Source organism: Apteryx mantelli, chromosome 5, assembly GCF_036417845.1.
Source record: "Apteryx mantelli isolate bAptMan1 chromosome 5, bAptMan1.hap1, whole genome shotgun sequence".
NCBI lineage: Eukaryota > Metazoa > Chordata > Aves > Apterygiformes > Apterygidae > Apteryx > Apteryx mantelli.
In genome coordinates, this window is record NC_089982.1 from 79,893,666 (window position 1) to 79,914,041 (window position 20,376).

A 20,376-nucleotide genomic window follows, 5' to 3' on the forward strand; every position below is an offset into this window, starting at 1 on the left:
TAAATGGAAGAAAGTAAAGCAACAGTGCTTTGGAAAATGCAATTCCGAGATGATTCTAGATTACAGTTCACCTTTATTCCCAGGTATTATAAAACAGTGGATATGAAACTTTCTGAACCAAGAGACAGCTGCAAAATTTGCATATCGTCAGCTGCCAAAGACATACTAGAGACCTTAAATTTTATGCTAGTAACATTCTGTGACCAAACCTGGGTTACACAACTATTCCTTAAGGACGATATTGGTCTGCAGAACACAGCCTAGAGCTTACAAAACCACACCTCAATTGCCTCATACCACGAACACACAAGAGGATACAAAGGACAGATGCAAAATATTAGCGGGCAGCACACAAAGGCAGCGTCAATAGATCGATTCTGCTTCTTGTTCAGCAGCTTCCACAGCTGCAGACACACTGTCCTGCTGAAGTATGTACTAAAGCAGGTCCAACTGGAGTCAAATTTCTTTTCATTAGGTTTAAGTTAGAACAGCCTATGCAAGGGGAAAAAATTACAACACAAGTTTCTCCAAGATAAAAATTCTGCTAATGAAATGCTAAGGAAAGTCCTTTGGCTAGAGACTTCTGCAAGCGTGCAGCCCCTGGGACAGTTGTGTGCTAAGCGCTAACCCAGAAAGAAAGATAACGGGATACCCTGACCCAAGCATTTTCATGTCAACAGCTACTTCACTCTAGTTATAGGCAGCCAGGAAACTTTGTTGTGCTCTCCCCGAACGTGCTGTAACAACCTCCAGTTTTAGAGGCAAGACTTGGGAGAGGATCCTTCCAGGTCTAACACCTTGGACTAGCAGAAGGAGGAAGGCCTGCCTTTAGAGCTATAGCATGGTTGTTCAGTTGGGCGGAGGGAGAAGAAAACAGCAAAGCTAAGAATTTGTCGGAGGCAGTTTTTAACAGTACACTTAAGAATCCGACTGTGTTATTAATTGCTGGGCCTTCAGCCCACCCACAATTCGCTTCCAGTCCATGAATGCAGGTAAAGTAGCAGGGCAGGAATGACTTGTTCTAAAATCATGAAGGACACAGTGGCTAAAACAGGTGGTTCAAATTATGCAACTGTAGATAATACTTCCTTTAATAAGCCATGAAATAAGATCATGAAGTTAAACCAGCCAACCCCCTACACAGCAGCACACAATGCATAGTATCCTTTGTTTTCACATTCACTATCAAGCATTTTAATGACATTCTTCATTTTTCTCCTTAAAATTTTCTAAATACATCTACAGGCACATATTTTAGTACTCTGTCCATGAATCAGATAAAGAGAACAGACTGCCCATAAATATTCTCACCTCAGCCCAAGCTCTCCTCTACAGGCTCAGAAACAGGCTTTAAAAACATGCCATAGGAAGGTATCATCCATAGTCTTTAACAATATAGGAAGGCAGAGCAAAATGCAAATCATTTTCCCCTCACAGAAGTTTCTTAATTTTAATGATCAAAGCTTAAAAAATCTCCATCACCTCTACGGTATTTCTGTTGGTGGCAGTCAGATAACCAGACTGGACTTCTTATGCTGATTTTAGCATCTTGAATTCCACTAAGTAGCTTGATGGAATCCTGAGAATGTTGCAGTGTTTCAGCCTTAACGCACACCCCACAGCTTATACTAAAGACAGAGTCACTTCTCATTCATTAAACATTTTGGTTTCTGAACAAAGTGATGACATATTCCCAAGCAGAGAACACTGCAACAGTGCAAGAATGCGATAACAAAAGAAAGATTAGGTGTAGCAAGATCTTCTTAGCAGAAATGATGTTATAATCATCCAGCCATGAGAGGGAAAAGCATTCAGAGTCACAGCTGGTTGGCTGGAAGTCCAGCACTAACACTCAACCATCAGGGCCAATGTATTCATCCATCTTACTCAACTGCAGTTCAGACTAGCAAGCAACTAATGACAAGGGCTTTATAGACTCATCAACAGCATAAGGAAGATGAAGAAAAACTATCCACAGAATTGAGTGGGTGACCTAGCAAAGGACAACACAAAGACTCAGTCAGTACTAAATGCCACCTTTGCCTTTGTCTTTACTGGCAAGGTCTGCTCCCAAGCCTCCCAGAATCCTGTGCCAAGCAACTGAGTCTGGGGAAGAGGTACTATTCACAGTGGTAGTCTAACTTAACTCTCTGCTGAAGCCAGCAATACAACAAAACATACAAGCCCACGCTGGAGATACAAGCTAGAGATATCTAATCCACGGGACCAGAATGGGGGAAGCTGACCAATGATACTACAAGGCTGCTATTATCTTTGGAAGATCAGGGTGATAGAGGAGAGTCCTCAATGACTGGAACAGGCAAGTGTCATGCCTCTTCCAAGAAGTCAAGCAGGAAGATCAAAGAAACTACAAGCTGGTCAACCTCATCTCAGTTCCTGGGAAAATTATGGAACAACTTTTGATGGAAGCCATTTCCAAGCTCACAAAGGTGACTGGGAACAGCCAGCATAGGTTTAACATGAGCAAATCAGCCCAGATACCCTGACTGCTTTCCATGATGAAATGACCACCTCTGAAAGAGGAGAGCATTGGTACTGTTTCGTCTTAAGTTCAGCAAGGTTTATGACATGGTCTTCCTCAATACCCTTGTAGCCAGACTGGGGAGACATGGACTGGATAGGCAGAATACAACATGGGTGAAGAACAGACTGAAAAGCCAGGCTCAAAGAATAATGGTTAGTGGTTTAAAATCCAACTGGTGGCCAGTTACAAGTGCTGTTTGACTTCTGAGGAATGTTACCAGCTTCAATATCAATTTCTTCATCAACAAGCTGTAAAATGGGACAGAACATACAATCAGTAAGTTCACAGAGGACAAGAAACTGGGGGAGTGCTTGGTATGCTGGACAGCTGAGGTGCCATTAGGGAAGCTGACAGGCTGGAGAAATAGGCCAACATGAACTTCGGAAATCCAAATCGGGCAAAAAACAGAGCCCTGCACCTTGCATGGAACAACCCTATCCATCAGTACAGGCTGGGAACTGACCAGCTACAGGGCAGCTCTTCAGAAAAGGATGTAGGGGTTCTGAGGGACAACAGGTTGGAGAGAAGTCAGCAACAAGCTCTTGCGGCAATGAATGTTAACCACGTACTGGGCTGCATTAGCAAGAGTGAAGTCAACGGGTTGAGAGAAGTGATTATTCCCTCTGCTCAGCACTCATGCAGACCCACCTGGAATATTGAGTCTAATTTTCAGCTCTCACCAGTACAGGAGAAATGTTAAATTCGAGAGAGTCCAAAAGAGGGCCAGCCAGGATGGTTAGGGGGCTGGAAGACATTACATCCAAAGAGAGAGCTGAGAGAAGCTTCATCTGGAGATGAGAAGGGGAGGGCACAACCTGATAGTAGTCTTCCACTGCCTAAATGGGAGGATCATAGGGAAGAGCAAGCCAGACTCTTCTCAGAGTTACAGATCTAAAAGGAAGGAGGCAGCGTTCACAGCTGGCAGCAAGGAAAAATTCCAGCTGGACATAAAGAGATTTTCACCAGGAGAGCAGGTAAGCACTGAAACAGCAGCCCCGAAAGGTGGTGGAACCTCCATCGTTGGAGATTTTCAGAACCAGGCAAGACCATGAGCAAACTAACTTAACTTTGAAATTAGTCCAGCTTTGAGCAGGAGCCTGGACTATACAGGGGTCCTTTCCAACCTTTTTTTCTTTTTTAATTTATCTAGAAATTGGCTGGATTATAGCTCTCTACAGCTAATCCAAACACCAAATTCATCTCCATATGAATCCATAAGTAGCCATACTAGGCAAGATCAGAAGGCCTTCTAGGTTACTATCCTTCCTCTGACAGCATCCAGAAAGGGGATGGCACTTCAAGCGTAAGAACAAGGCAAGAACATTGGGTTAATACTTCCAAATAGTTTCCTAGTCTCTGTCATGGACTTCCTGAGCCAGAGGTGGGGTCTTTATAGTAGAAAGACCATAAGCTATTTCCCTTCCATAAACTCTACTTGTTGTTGTTGACCTGTACAATTTTAGCACCCGCAACATCCTGCGGCGAGGCATTTCACAGCCTTAGGCACTGTGTGAAGAAACACTTCTTTGTTTTTGACTTGTCATCTACTAGCCTCATTTGACACCCTTTTGTTCTTGTTTTGGAAGAAAAAGGGAACTTTCACTCTCTCCACTCCTCTCATGTTGTATCTTTCAAGGTTGAAAAAGCTCTAAATCATTCCTTGAAGACATTCAATCATTCTTCTTGCCCTTCTGTGAACATTTTCCAGTTCTACTATATCCTTTTTCAAGTTAATGGAAGGGAGAAAACAATAATAACTTGTACTACTCAAGCAAATGACGAACCACAAATTTTTACAGCTGCATAATGAGGCTCTCCATTTTTCCCCTTTTCCACTCTTTTTTTGTGACAACTTTGTCCTTATTAAGCTGATTGTTCGCAGAAAACATTCACTATAATCCCCCAGATCTCATCGAGTGATAATGATCATTTCAGTCAGTTATTTCATATACAAGGTTAGGATTGTTTTCTCTTCCACTATACTTAATAACCACATTAAACTACATTTATCTATATCAAATTTAATCTACCCCTTAAGTCTCATGTGATTCTTCTGCAATGTTTCACACTTCGGTCTTGTACTTGTTCTCGACTACCTTATTATGAAATAGTACCATGTCAGCATTCATTCTCTCTTCCAGGTTGTTTAAAAAGCCGAACACCACCAGTACTGGCAGAGACTCCAGCAGAACCCTAACAGTAACCTCCTTCCATTACAGAGACTGGCTACTAATTCTTAATGTTCGCTTCCTATCTTTTGGCCAGTTCCCTAGCCACGTAAGGGCTTCCCTCTTCTTTCTTTAAAGAGTTCCTAGGAGTTCCTAGTAAGGGATGGTTCTAAAAAGCATTCAGTAATACGAAAAGACCATTAATGAAATCCCCCTTTTTCAAACGCTTATTTGTTTATAGTCTAATATCTTTGCCTGGGATGACTCCCCTTTACAAAAGTCATTAACTATTGTATATGATTCCATATTTACTTACACAGGACAGTATTTCTGCATCAATATGCTGTTCACTGGAAGGGGATATAAATGAAATCCGTGCTAAGCACCCCATTAAAGCTTTACTTTATTAAGTAGGAACACTGGAACAAAGTCTTCTATTTTGTCCTCCTTTTACAGTTATCCTGAAAAAAATCCTCAGATGTAGTTCAAGAAAAAACACATTTACCAGCAGCAAGCAGAGAATTATGTGGAGGACTGGATACAAGAGAAACAGATTTCCCCGAGATAAGTAAGCTTATTTATAAACTACTGTTGCATCCCCCATTCCTACTTCTTCAGAGTTTAGGATGTTATGCCAAAGATGCATTAGTGTAATGCCACTGCATGAAACTTCAAGTATGAGCCTGGTGTTGCCAACAAGCCTTCCTGACTGGTACACAGCGAAGCTGAAAGACTAAACTGCAAATGTTTCTTTCATAAACAGTATTCTGTGAAAAATGCATGCTTGAGCAAAGACAAGCCCAAACGCAAGCCTTTCACCCACCTGTGTTAGACTTGCACTAGTGCTTTAGCACACTAGTTCTCAAACTGCTTCGGGGTCACACGTGCCCCCACAATCCTACAACACACCCTAGATTCCCTCCTCGCCTAGGCAGAGTCAAGCCTAAAGGAGTGCAAATAAAACAGACAGCAAAGACCACCAAGCATCAGTCACTCCACTGGGCCAGAACATTAAAGCAGTTTCTACTCAACGGTGACTGCACTGGCCTGCATATAGGAAAGAATATATACTTTGCACATAGGAAAAAGAAATATGAGAGTAAGTACAATTTGTGCTATCATTCAGCAGTTAGAAATTACAGAAGAGTGGTGCTTCAGAAAAAAAGTCACAGTTGGAACAAAGAATTATTTGGTACTTCTGCAATGAAAGTAGGATCCATTAATCTTTCCCCAGTCGCCCGTTAGCAGGAATTTTCAAAGATTATTTTCTAAAAGCTGTGATTTTGGCACAGCATCAGCACAGGCAGCATAAAAATATCTTTTACATAGGTTTGCAGTTTCGTAAAAGAACATCTGATTTCCCCCATTTTTAGGAAAAGAAGTTAACCACTTCTAACTTTATAGCAGTACCAACTCATATGTAGGGAAGCTATTGGTAAAGTCAAGACAGTTATATCTGTACGAATCCTCCTTATTTCACATTACAATCTTAGGTCTGAAAGCAGATAAAACTCCTTGCCACATAAAACATACAGTAGTTTAAACACAGAAATACTTACATTGTATGTTTTTTTCAAATGATCCCAATCATGGGCATAAGGGTATTTGAAATGGATTTTTTTTAAAGCTTTGAGGCATGTGAAGTCAGATGATCAGTGGGAGAGAAGGGGGGGGGGGAAAGGAAGATTTAAGAAAAATAAGAGTCCCACCAGATCAGGTAGGGGGAATCATTACAGAGCTATGTTCTCCTTTCAAGGGCCAGAAAAAATGATATGCTTCCTCTCCTCAGTTGTGTTAGCTTATAACACCTAAAAGGCACCAGGGATTTGCATAAATCTACAAGTCTCCAAGTTAAATCAATCAAGAAGAGGTGTAAGCGAGCTTTCTCAAACACTATATATGCTACTCTTATATAAAATTTTAAGCCTGGCCATAGATAGGCAGGGAAAAGACAGTGAGAGGTGCAGTGATGAAACTTTTTTCAAAAAACAGAAGCAAAGACAACTTAGCCCTACATTATGCAAGAGGACACTAAGTACGGGGAACTTGAATAAATAAATAAGCATCTCCTAAATAATTTGAAAACAAAAACAAGTATCAAAAGAAAAGGTAAACTTGGCAAAGAAACACCTTTGAACATTGAGCCGCTTCCTTTAGACCAAATTAGGTCATCATGCTCACCATTGATGTAACAGAAGAATAAAGAACAAATATTACATATGATGTCATTTGAAAAACGGGCAGGCTACAGTAAGTTATTGCAAGCTTCCCCTCAAGTCAATATCAATTAAAGCATTTCTAAGCAGAAATACTGAAATTCTTAAGGTCAGTATTCTTTATTTCTTCATCTGTAATTCTTGGATGATTTCACAGTTCAGCTGGCATCATGAGTCACTGAGCTAATCTAAAAATGTCAACTATAGCATCACCTATTTGCAGAACGAATTCTGATTTGTAACTCCCTTTAAGTAATATTTTTGCTAGTTTTAGGCAAAATTGGAAAAAAAGAAAAGAAAGTTAAGAGAAAGGAGAAGTAGTGTTTCAGAAATGAGAGGCTTAGAATAATGAATAGATCTAGGTTTAGTTAGGCACAAACATGAATACAAGCTCTCAAAGTGTTTATTCACAAATCAAAAGACAAAAAGTAATTTCATAAGCCTCCATGCAGTTGTAGATCATTTGGACTTTTTTTAAATTATGAAAAATAAATGCCTTTTAAAACACTTTACAAGTTTTTAAGATGTAACACCTAACATTGTTCCTTAGGTATAAGCATGGCAGTTTTACAGCTTCAGGAAGACAGTATTGCATATTTTAGAGCAGTTGTGTCTAGGAAGAAAACATTGTTATAATACTCAAAACTGCTACTTTAACACAGGAGAGAATTAACAGTGAAAACTTTCCAACTGTCCATCTGCAATCTAAAACGTTTACTCAAGAGATGCAATTATAATCCTTCAAAATATTATCCTTTGATACAAACTGTTAGTAACATATATTAATGACTGCATACTGATATACAGTAGGAACTTCTGCACAAGGCTTTCATCAACAAAATTCATCAAGTGTTTTACAAAAGTCATTTTACGCTTATACAACACTGTCTGGCATCCCTGCACAAGCAAATTGAGAGCCATTTTAGAGTTCTGCCTCGAGCCACACCAAGGACATCAGAGACCAGTCACTTTTATTACACTTGTGTATAGCTGCCATCTTGGACTAGCTCTTTGAAAGAGATTTCTTTGCTTTTCTCCTTTTAGTAGAAATATTTGAGTACAAAGAAAAAGATAAGCATTCCTCCCTGTCCAAAGGGTCAGTGCCGTTGCTAAGCTAAGGTCACACGGCAGTTTTGTGCCCAGAGCAAGTCCCTTCACTTGTTTAGGCCCTTCTTTCTTCTCCAAATATTTGTTCAATTTAATCACAGTATTACCTCTTTCAAATGAAAGAGGGCGTCTTCCTTTGTGTTTAGACAATCCAAACACCACAATATTGGCTGTAACACTGAGGCTACGGAACCCGTTTCCAATCACATTGCTCCTAAAATAATCTATTCCAGGTGAAGTAACAGCATTTCACCAAATAATTTAGGATTATGGGTTCAGCAGTCCTATACTAGAAAATAGGAATGATCACAGTTCTGCTTGCTATATCAACTCAATTACTTGAGTTCTTACTGCAGCTCACAACATCTTCTGCAACTAAATTTTACCCACTGACCACTCAAAAATAAAGCTGAGATGAATCAAGTAATATAATGTGAAATAGTTAGACTCACTGGGTATCATGTCACGCACACATCCTCACAATCAAACTTTGCTTTACTTAAATAAGCTAAAAGGTACGTCACATTGGATTAGGTAATCCTCAATACAGCCTATTTCCCAGTCTGGGTAACCAAACGCTTCTATATAGTGTATCTTCAGGCTGTAAGCTGCAGGAGGCCAAGTATATAATGAAGGCACTTTCTTAAGCTTACAAAGACTGATGGATTTTACCAGCATGTCCTGTTAGCAAATAGACATCTGCCAAAATAATTCTTCCCTAAACTTATAGGCCCAAAGGTGCAGGATCATGTTGATTAATGTATGAACTACTATATTAAAAAACTGTGGGAAGAGATTTAGAAAGTTGATAGATAAGAAAAATTGATAGCAGGTGGTCCATAACATCCAGTAATAGGCTCCACTCTTACCACAGGAAGTTGTGAACATCTTCTACCTAGTAAGACAGCTTCAAGCATTTGCTAGATCATCTTTACTTCTACTGTTCAGCTCATGGAGAAAACAAACAAACAAACAAAAACACTGCAAATAATCAAGGATTTCACAGATGTTCTGGTTTTACAATTACATTTAAAGACCCCCAGCATACTAACTACCATAAGGATGTATTATTTTTGTATTACAGAATACAGAACCCAAACTGAGAAGACCACAGGGCACTGTCCTGTGAACTACGAATCAAGCATGCTGCAACTGTGAAGTGCAACAACAGATTAGTACTGATGCTGAAGATCCTAACAGGAGCTCTTCTGAAAAAATGCTTGTAAACATTTTTATTTTCCTACAGGGATAGTATTGTACCGATAAACAAGCAACATCTCCAGCTTATGCCAACACTACTACTTACTGGCTTTTATTGTGTTTTCTTCCTTCATTAATCACTAGGAAATGTATTTTATTGGGAGAGGGGCAGGGGGGAAATGAGACTAATTCCCACTGGATCAGGCACCTACTTTAGTTGCTTTCCAAAGTCAAACATCTGAAGTACCACGATATCAGAATTTTCTTTGAACACGGTGGCACACAAGGCCAATTGCAGAAGACCAGCAGTACAAAAGAGGTCACACTTGTTTGCCGACATGGACTCACGATTTGTCAGACAGGAAGCCCATTATCCTGCAACATATGAATTGTCAGTATGGACGCTTAATGTACAATAAGTGAGTCAGAACACCAATTCTGATGTTGGGTCTAGTGTGATACAGGACCATTCACTCGGAGTTAGCACAGAGTTGACTTACTAATTCAACATTCTGCTTGAGAAGCAGTTCACAGATCAGGTACTGATCTTGACATGCCATCTATGTTGTTGCACACTGATATACTGGAAGTGTGTTAGTGTTAGAGTCCTGCTACTCCTGTCCTCCTCATGTTCTGCCTGAACCACATTCATTGAACTGATTTTGCTGATATTATTGTCAAAGTTTTGATATGATAGAAATATGATAGGCCATTGGCACTACTTTCTGTCAAAGTACAAAGCTATGGTTAAAAAACAATAACTTATATTCAAGCTTATAAAGGAAAAAAATATGAAGCAGTACAATCAATCATTTTGCTTATTAAACAAGCAAAAATAAGTCTTGTGCCTTTTCTGACTTGATGGAAGAAGAAGCTGGCCTGAACTATCTAACATCTTCATTAATGACCTAGATGATGGAACAGAGTGCACCCTCAGCAAGCCTGCAGATGATACAGACGTGGGAGTGCTACGCCAGATGGCTGTGCTGCTGTTCAGAGGGACCTCGACAGTCTGGGGAAGTGGGCAGACAGAAACAACACTACGTTCAACAAAGGGAAATGCAAAGTCCTGCACCTGGGGAAGAATAAACCCATGCGCCAGTACATGCCAGGGGCTGACCAGCTGGAAAGCAGCCTGGCAGAAACAGGCCTGGGAGTCCTAGTGGACAAGCTGAACATGAGCCAGCAATGGGCCTTGTGACAAAGAAGGCCAACAGCATCCTGGGCTGCATTAGGATGAGCGTTGCCAGCAAACAGCACTGGTGAAACCACATCTGTGTCCAGTTCTGAGCTCCCCAACACAAGACACAGGCATACTGGAGCAAGTCCAGTGAAGGGCCACAAAGACAGTTAAGGGACTGGAGCATCCAACATAGGAGAAGGGGTTGAGGGAGCTGGGGCTGTCTATCCTGGAAGAAGAGAAGGCTCCGGGGAATCTTATCAATGTGTGTAAACACCTGACAAGAGGTAGTAAAGAAAACAGAGCAAACTCTTCTCAGTGGCCACCAGTGAAAGGACAAGAGGCAATGGGGACAAACTGAAATACAAGCAATTACATTTAAACACAAGAAAACCCCTTTTTTACTCTAAGGGTGATCGAACACTGAACATGTTGCCCAGAGAAGTTTTGGAGTCACCATCCTTAGAGATATTCAAAACCAGAGCGGACAGGGCAAGGTCCTGAGCAACCTGCTCTACATGACCCTGCTTGAGCAGGGAGCTTGGACTAGATGACCTCAGAGGTCCCTTCCAACTTCAGCTATGCTATGAACTCAGGTCAGAAACAATGCGCACTTTATCTATTCATATTCTCCTGTCTGTTCCACTCTGTAACAATCAGATAAATATATTTCCATCAGAAATTAATACTGTATCAAACCTGCTGCCAGTATTTTTTCTTCCCACAGCTGCCAACCCTAGAAGCCAACCAACAGCTCTGAGAAGGTGCTTAAGTATCCTGTGCTACTACAGCTTTGCTTTAGATCAGCTGCTTTTTAAAGCAGCTCAGCCCAGCTAACCCCAAGCTGTTACCAACAAACAGCCCAGATAAGACTATTTAGAGAAGTGGTCATCCCTGCTTCCAGGTATTCCCTCTTTCAGTTTTGGGTTTTTACTCCATTCAGTTTGCTAGTTCAGTTTAACAATTATTTACGCTTCTAAAGATATGGACAAATTATCTAGTTTCCTGTCATCACTTCTTTATTAGTGCTTCAGCAAAGATCTGTGACAACAATGTTAGCATTCATTCATTTTTAAATCCTAGACTTCCATGTTATATACTTTCAGATGAGACTAGCACAATTTCTATCAGTAGGCTTTTTTTCCACAGCAGTTTGGAAGAAGAATAACTGGTAACCTTCTTGTCCTTGACAAAAGGGAAGGGGGGGGAGAAGAACAGGACAACAAAATATTCAAGTATTATTGTGTACACTTAAATAGCTTCCCTAGATTCAGCTAAACAAGGCAATTCACTTTTCCTGAGCTGAACTGCTGAAGAATGGCTGAAGCACTTCCACTCCTGAAGTGACCACATTCAGCTATGGAAAAGGGATTTCCCTTTGCCGTTTTAAATGCTCTTTCACATGGAAGGCACTTGGTGGAACACACTGTAAATGCCGAGCTATTACACAACTATTATCTAGTGATGTTGGCATGAGGAAGTTGGAGGGAGGAAACAGGAAGGATATAAATACAAGTCTACAATCTTTTATATTTTACTCATATCAGGGAAAAATACCAACGTCCAAAGCTTTAAGAAAATATCTGAACTGCCACACTGGTAGCCCTTAAGAAAAAAAAAAAAGCACTATGTATCTATGTACTAATTTCACACAAAGTGTTTGAATAAAATGGAAATAAAAATTCAGAGGCTCAGTCCCAGAGAAATTTTTAGGCACTTGCCTCCTACAGAACAAAGCGGGATTTGATATCAACATACTTTTGTGGACTTTAGCCCTAGCGTTCATTTCCCCCTGCTGCCTTTTCACCTTCACTACTAAAATGTTTTGATATATGACCCACAGTTAGGAACACTTAAGAGGATACATTCAAAAAATGTGAGCAGACCCTGCTCTGCCAGGTTTTTTTAAACAAAGAAGAAAAAAGATGCCATTAAAGACTACAGGAACAACCTAGAAGTTGAATGAATGCTGAAAAGCATCAATAAACATCACTTTTCCTAGGAAATTGGTTTAAGAGTTTTAGTACAAGGGTGCTTCACCCTTTTTACTATTTAAATGTTTAATTTCCCAACAGTATGAACAACGTTCCACTTTCTTACGTATGTTTTGGTTAAGATTTTTGAGGGAAGAGCACTTGAGAAATATCATAAGAATATGTCCAAAATAATCTCTACCTTTTAAATGGCTGGCACCTTGACAACTCATCTGAAGTCATAACCAACAAAACAAAAACTCACTGATCCTCACCGCCAGTAATTTTTCAGGAATGTAACAAGCAAAGCTGCGATAACAACTTGCACACATCTAAAATGCAGCCTTAAAATGATCTTCTTACCATTAAATGCCTTCACATTGTTCTGGCTGGGGAAGTACTAGAACACTCTTTAAAGATATTTTAAAATTTAAGCCTGATACTGTTAGCTTGAAAGTACTTCAAGATGACAGAAAGAAGCCTTCATATGTAAAACTGGAATCAGGATTTTGTCCCTTCCCTGCTTCTTGGAACTACACAGAATGAAGCAGAGAGGGTGGAGAATGAGGACATGCACAGGAAGAACATGGCTAGAAACCCTGCAAAAAGCACACAGTACTTTGTGTGTGGAAGTGCAGCATGATCTCAGCATAAAAAAATAAAAAGTTTACCTTGCATAAACACCTTCTATACATGCAAAAATATTGATACGCTGACACAAAGGATGCTTAAATAAGTATTTTGCAATACAGATCCTTCTCCTATCTCCCTCCCACGATTACTGCTATTAAGTAGATTTGCTGTATATCCAAGAGAACAGTTTAAACAAAGCTTTCCGCTGGTTCCTACGAGCATCATCCTTCCAGTTCAACAGCTCCTAGAGGCGATGACCTTAGCGCTCAGCACCGAGTCCTTCATTTGCTTTACAAAGCCCAGCCAAAGCCAAGGACCAGCTATGCAGCAGCCTTGGGACCTACCACCCTTCAAACGTACCCAGCAGCGTAACAGCCACCCCCACGCTTTTGCCGAAGCTTCGCCAAGCCCGACGTATTTTGCTTACTAAGGCCTCCAGCCCTTCTCCAGCCCGTTTGTCCCTTTACGGATTTCAGCTCATCTCCATCTTTGGGGAAACCAAGAAACCAGGGAACCATATTCCGCTCCCACCTCCGCTCCCTCCCCTTCCACCCGTCTCTGCACAACGCCACGTAGATTCAGCTAACCGCCCGGGAGGAGCGCGCGGAGCGACCCCCGGCCTGCAGGACCGCAGCCCGCACGCCCCAGCCCCCCAGCCCCCCGCGGGGGCTCACTTGCCCTCTCCGCCCCGGCGGGGCAGCTCCGCCGGCCCCTTTTTGTCCGCGGCTCGGGGCCTCCCCCCTCCTCCCCTCCCTCCCCTCGGGGCACGGCGGCCCCCGGGCGCCGCAGCAGCGTATTCCAGGCACGTCCCTCGCCCGCCGCGCAGGGGGAGGGCGCAGAGCACCAGCCGCGAGGGCGGCGGCGGCGGCAGGAGCAGCGCGTGTGCGGGGCGCCGCCGCGCACCCGGGGGGGGGGGCGGCCTGGGGAGCCAAGCGCGCCGCTGCCGCCGGCGCTGCCCCGCCGGGACGCCGGCGGCTCGGCCCCTTCCCCCCGGTGCGTGCGTGCGGCGGGCAGGAGAGGCTCGGCACCCACCTTGAGAGTGGGGTACTCCTGCACCTTCAAAGTCATTGAGAGCTGAGCAGCTGATTCCTGCACCGCCATCTTGGATCGGGCACCGACCTCCTCCCTCCCTCCCTCCCTCGCCCCCGCCCTCCCCCAGCCCGGACCAAAGGGAGCTACCTACAGCGCGCGCGGCATGACGGGCAATAGGGGCCTTCCTCCTCCCCATCCCTCATGGAGACGGGCCGAACCAACGGCGCTCGCTCCTGCCGCCGGCCCGCCCCCCCCGCTCCCCCCTCCCCCGCCGCCGCGTGGTACGCTCCACGGGACGGTGGTGGCGGAAGCGCAACAGCGGGGCAGAGAGGGGCCCACCAATGGCGGCGGCCCTTCCGCACGTTCCGTTCAGGCGCTTTGGCACCGCCTTCGAGCTTGAGATGCCGCGCCTGATTGGGGAGCCGGTGGAAATGGGCGGGACCCACTGGAAGCGCGGACAAATCGAGTGGAATGACGCCACGGAGACAGGCGGGGCTTTTAGGGGTGATTGACACCCGGCCACCCGGCCGCAATGGAGAGGCTTCCCGCTGGCCCAATCAGAATCTCCTGTAGCGCCCAAGTGGGTGGGACCTAAAAGTAAATTTTAACGGTGACTCCGAAACGGCCGTTTTAACAACCCCCTGAGGTGTCCGGGAAGGGGAGGGGCGGGACGAGGGGCGGGGCCCGCGCCGAGCGCGCCTTGACAGACAGGCGACAGAGCCAATGCTTTTGCGCAGCTCAGCTGACGGGCACAGGGTTGAGCGAATGGGCGGAGCAGCTGGGGCGGGCGGAGCAGCTGGGGCGGGCGGGCGGGGCGGCGGCGGCCCGGCGTGCGGCCGTGTGTATATCGGGCGGGGGAGGGGAGAGGAGGGAGGGGGCTGGCCCCTAGTAAGTTCCGCGGGGAGGAGAGAGTGAGTGAGAGTCAGTGAGGCGGAGGCGGCGGGAAGAGGTTTAAATAGCGGAGACAGCGTGAGTCCCCTTCCCCTCGGCTCCCTCTCTTCGGCTCGTGGCCGCTCGCCTCGCTTCGCCTCGGCCGGGCGCGGCGGCGGCGGCGCCCGGCTCGGCTTCGCTCCGCTCCGCCGGCCTGCTGCGGAGCCGCCTCTGCCCGCCGCGGCGGCGAGGCCCCGGGGGGCGGCCCTGCCCCGGCGGCCGCGGCCAGGCCGCTGCGGGGCCGCGCCGCCGGACGGCGCTAACTTTCCGCGGCCGGGCGGGAGCGGCTCCCTGCTGGCAGCCAGGCCGGTCCCGCCTTCCCCGGGGGGGGCGGCCCCCGGGTGGCCCCTGGGGAGCGGGGCCGGGCGGCCCCCTTGGGGAGGGGGGGAGGGAGGCTGCCCCGCCGGCCCCGGCCGCTGCTGCCGCCCTGCGCCGCGTTGCGAGTTCAGACCGGTGGTTTTCAACTTTGGGGTTTTTTTTCCCCCCCTTCGGTTTGCCGCCTGCCAGCTGTGGTGCAGGGAGCTGCGGGTCTCCCTGGGGGCGGCTTAACGCCGCTCGCTTGTCCCGCTTACAGCTGCTGAGCGCCTCCGAGGCGTCCACAGCTCCCCGGGAGGCGAAAAGCCCTGGTTTAAGTGGGAGCTCGTTCTGCCGGGTGTGTGAGAGGGGCCTGATCCTGCGGGCCGGCTCTGCCCGTGTGTCTGAGGGAATAAAGCGCTCGTGAAACTGTTGGCTTCCTTGCAGAGTCAATACGCTAAGTTTTGTAGTCGTCCTCAGAGCATTGATACAAACGCTGCCTTCCTGATGATGTGCAGAGGGAAGCGTTTTGAGGTTCAAGCACACCTTTCGCCCTCCTCAGCATCCTGCGTAAAGTCTCTCACTGTAATTCCTGAGCACCTTCTTGGATAAGATGGGAAGGCGCTTTGGGAGGCCTTGGAGATGTTGGGTCTGCAGCATAACAACACAGAAATGGTGACACCCCGATCAGGAGTTGTACGTGAAGCGCTGCAAGCTCGTTTCTTATGTCATTGAAGTCTGTGACAAAGTTTCTGTTTCTCACAAAGGTTCTTGCCTTCATGATCAGTTATGCTTTAGGTAGTGTGCTTTTGTGGGTTGAAGCTTTAAGATGACTCCTAAATCTTGATACATTAGTAGCTGTGATATTTTTGTTGTCTTTTACAAACTTTGTGGCTATGTTGCTTCTTGTCTGTAGAAGACTGTAGAAAAAGAAACACCACTATTTCCGGAAAGATCAACACACTTTGGTAGCTTGAAAGAGCAAGCCTTCTTTAGCTAGGACGTGTTTCTTAAAATATTTGCTAACATTTATTTCCAAGATGCATAGGGCCAGTTGCATCAAAAACATCTATCTGGCACAAAGGGCTGGTGGTGAATAACAGAAAATGTGTGAACTCACGTAGCCGAGTGTTCCCTTCAGTTTTGAACTGCAAACTGTTTACTTGTGTATGTGTTTACTTGGGTACTCTCAGTTGCATTGCTGCCCTAGCATTGTCTGGTATTGACCATAATCAGCAAATGTATGCCTAAATGCAATTTGCCAAGCCCATACCAGGTGCAAAGCCTTTGTTTAAAAGTATATTAGTCAAATCAGTTGTATTAGTTCCACCTGGGTTTGGCATTCAAGTCTAGACATGATCTTGGGGCCAGATTCTGCAAGAGGATTTGTGTAAGGAGGATTTTGACTCCATTAACGCGCTGTGCAGGGAATGGTTTACCTGAACTCATCAAGTGGAGGACTGGAAACTTAGCTCAGTTGCTGCTGTATTTACAAGCACACTTGTATTAGCATTTTAAATTCTGTGTATTGTATTTGCATAGTCTGTTTTAAATAGTCTGTAAACAGAAAATGCATTTCTAAATATTAGCTTAATATTCAGTATCATTAATGTTACTAAACAGCTTGAACTTGGCACTTTTTAACTCTTTAGGCCTGTGTGTAACATTGATAGTGATTGAATATGTGTGACTCTCCATGTAATTTACCAAGCTGTGTATATTTATGTCCAAAAATCTTATTCACATCATATTTTTGATATGTGATATCCTTATTGGTGCTCTTTGATTATTTAATAGCTAATTTAATGTAGCACAAATAAGGAGTGATTCCTTAGGTGCAGTTTTGTGCTCAGACTGGATCAGTCTTTAAAGTGGAGAATTATTGGTGAAGGTTTGTCAGCCATTAGTAGCCAAAGTTAAAGGGTTTGCTTAATGGAACAGATGGCCAAGCAACCATCATGTCAGGGAAAACAGCATGTATTCCATGTATTCTTAGTTTAACACAAGAGGGAGCATGTCTAATCTTTAACCTTTAAATATTGCAACTTCAGAGAGGAAGCTTTAATTGTTGAGTATCAACTAATTTATGTTCTAGGTTGCATGTGCAAATATTGATACAATCTATGCATATTTCTGGCATGTTTTCAACATTAGGTCACAGCTGTTGATTTATAGTATAAACGTTGTCATGGTGAATGTGGAGATTAGAACTAGGCTAATGATCTTCTGAACTTGTTAAAATCTGTAGTTTCCTGCTGAATTTAACAAAATATTTATGGTTGTTGTAGACATTCATAGAGATTGTACTTTGTTTTTATTATTGGATTAATACATTTCTTCTGCTTTACCAAGCTTAAAAAGCTACAAAGCCCAGGTTTAATTTAATTTAGTTTAATTACCAGTACAGCTTTGCTTTTACAGTTCTTGTAAATTCTACTGCTTTGTTCTTAAACAGGAAATATAAATTTGGATCTATTAAGAAGGTTCACGTACTATATTTTGTTTCTTTTTCCATGTCTCCTACTGGTGTAAAAGAAGGAATAACAGTCAGCTTCCATTTTGTATCTCTTGGCATTGTCCACTTGAGTCATAGTGTATTAATGTTTGTCCTCGTTTAGTATTTTATTAATGAACATTAACAATTGGTTGAAATTAAGTAGTGTTGACAGAATTCTCCAGACTTTTAGGAGAATCTTTGTTGTTTGAAAGTGTCTTAAAAGTATTTCTAATAGTTTTACACTCTGCTGCAGACTAATGGCAGGGAAATGTCTATCTACAATGAAGCATTTTATGCAAATTAAGTATATTTTAAAAATAGGGATACTCTGTATGTTATTTGGTAGAGCAAAGCAGAGACCTTAGCGCTCAGGTTCCATGTGCTGAAGAAAATTGCCATGGATTAAGATTTTTACTGCACTTGGCTCTTCTCTTTGAACATTATAACCTCCATACCAGGATGGCAGAAGTGAATGTGTGTCACCATCATTTCTCATTTTAGCAGACCAGACTGGCGTCAGCCTGTGGTATAAAGTCCTATGTTGGACCATGATATTAAGTGGTTGCGGTAGGAGCATGTGTTAGCACACTGGCAACGAGAGCTGACTTCCACTGAGTAGATGGATGGTGATTATATGTAATAAGGTACATGCTGTGTGTAGTAAGGTGTTGATATCCAAGCAGCTTCTCCTCAAAATATGCCAGGTGTTAGTGTGTGTTTAGAGGAAAGAAATGTGAGATGACCTACACTGCAATCAAGATACCTTGAGAGAGTCAGTCTGATATTGAAGTGTTATGATTTTTAGAAGATTAAAGAATGGGGTTTGGAGAAATTATAAGCTCAGAGTATTTTGAGATGTTTTTTATTTGAGAGATTGCTTTTTCTTTACTGAGTTATTCATAGGAACAAAGCCTTTTTAATGGATTGCTATAGCTCTTGATTTTGTATAATGCATATGAAACTCCTCTAAAATCAGAAATTCAGAGCAAGCAGAGGCACCTTTTGATGAATAAGTGTTGATTTGTGGAATTTTGTAAGGATCAAATGTCTTCTCTGTTGTCTTAGCTATTCTGTATCAGAAGGGGTAAAACTTATGCTTCGGTTTTCTTGGTCAGCAGACTGTGGCTGTTACATGTTTTTGTATTAAGTGCACATTTCTACTTTTTAGAAAAGTGCTGTTGTGAATGTGTAATTCTTGCTTTAGTATTGTAACTTAAGCTTATAACTGAAAAGCGTATTAATGCTCCTTGGTCCTGTAGATAGACTGGGTAAGTTGGTGTTTTTATTTCAGTGTCTGAGCGGAAATTACCCCTTCGGTGTAAAAAAAAACAAAACAAAAAAAAACAAAAAAAAACCAACAAACGGACAGAATCCCAGCAACCACCAAAAAAGCCGGCTGCCAATCCCCCTGGTCAGCGATTACCAGGGGCCCAGCCCGGCCTGAGGTGGCACAGTTTAGACCGTCGTTGTAAAGCAGTAATTGCAGACCAAACACCCATTGTTGCCTTATTTTAGCAGGATTATAAGAGCACTTTCCTTATCAGAGAAAAATGCAGATGCTCTCGGCAACTGCGGTTGCGAAGCTGCCCCGAGGGACTGGGGCTGCCTGGCCAGGAGAGGCCCCCGTCCGCGCCGCCGCCGCGGCACCGGGCAGCCCAGCGCCTCGGGTGCCCGTCTGGTACCGGCGAGGCAGCCTGCGAAAGTTGCTGAGAATTTGTGCTGTATTTGCACAAACCACTTTCCAGCTGCTGGAAGTAGTTATTAATTCCCTTATGTATATATATATTAAGGGGGTAATAGTCCCAATGTGGATGAAATTCCTTTGAAATTTTATTTAAAAAATAAAGTTCTGTTTACGTATAAAAAATGCATTTAGAACTCGTTGATAAAGTGCACAGACTTTTGTGCTCCTGTAACTTTCTGGATGGGCTGAATGGAATTTTTTTTTAAAGGGAAGGGGGCGGGGGGTGAGCAATTTTTTAGCCATGAGCAATTTTTTTTGTTGTTTTCTGAGTTATAGCCCCCTGAAAAATGGGGGGGGGGGGTGAAAGTGCTGACACAGCCTTAACTACAGAGCAGTGCCCTTGGTGCTGCTGCAAGAATTGCCCGGGCAGTGCTTGCTGCTTTCCTGTCCTTGTGCTTTACATTCCTTTAATTCATTACGCTTTTAACTTTGCCGAAAGTTTGCTATTATTTAAAGCACCGCGTGCGAGCAGCCCGGCGGAGCGGGGTTGCTGGAGTCGCATGGACTTGTTAATCTCAGCCTGAGCTTGTCGGGAAGAGCAGAGCAGAGGGAGAGCAACTCCGGCTGGGGCAGCGCTCCAAAGGTTTGTCTGTTATTTTTACACCGAAATTACGCCTCCGTAGCCAAGCGGTAAGTGCGCGGCGCGTTGCGGGCGATGCGGAGGCTCCGCCGCGGCGGAAATGTGCGCGTTTGGCCGCGGGGTTTGCTGGCGGCTTCGCCTCGCCGTGCCGGGGGGGAGCGAGCGGTGTGCTGCGGGCTGGGGACCGCGCAAGAAGAAGAAACCCTGTTGGTTCTCCATGCAAATGACCGCTTGGGTTGTAACAAAAGCCTTGATGTTGGGCTTGGAAAAATGATCT

The 20,376-nt window shown here is 44.1% G+C and overlaps 2 protein-coding genes across 8 annotated transcripts in view; one reads left to right on the plus strand and one right to left on the minus strand.

Annotated features, from left to right (window-relative positions):
* MAEA (macrophage erythroblast attacher, E3 ubiquitin ligase) overlaps positions 1-14,291 on the minus strand; it is a 53,257-nt gene extending 38,966 nt beyond the window's left edge. For 2 of the 3 annotated variants that reach the window (XM_067298347.1, XM_067298344.1), the window contains exon 1: positions 14,055-14,135. In XM_067298347.1, coding sequence (XP_067154448.1) covers positions 14,055-14,123 — 69 coding nt within the window. In that variant the 5' untranslated portion in view covers positions 14,124-14,135. Of the gene's footprint in view, positions 1-14,054; positions 14,136-14,205 lie in introns of those variants that run through there. The other variant, XM_067298346.1, reaches the window with a different exon arrangement.
* A 664-nt stretch (positions 14,292-14,955) lies between these two features.
* CTBP1 (C-terminal binding protein 1) overlaps positions 14,956-20,376 on the plus strand; it is a 254,305-nt gene continuing 248,884 nt past the window's right edge. For 2 of the 5 annotated variants that reach the window (XR_010884474.1, XR_010884473.1), the window contains exon 1: positions 19,885-20,102. The gene's annotated coding sequence lies outside the window, so the exon portion shown is untranslated. Of the gene's footprint in view, positions 15,024-19,884; positions 20,103-20,376 lie in introns of those variants that run through there. The other 3 variants (XM_067298349.1, XM_067298350.1, XM_067298348.1) reach the window with 3 other exon arrangements.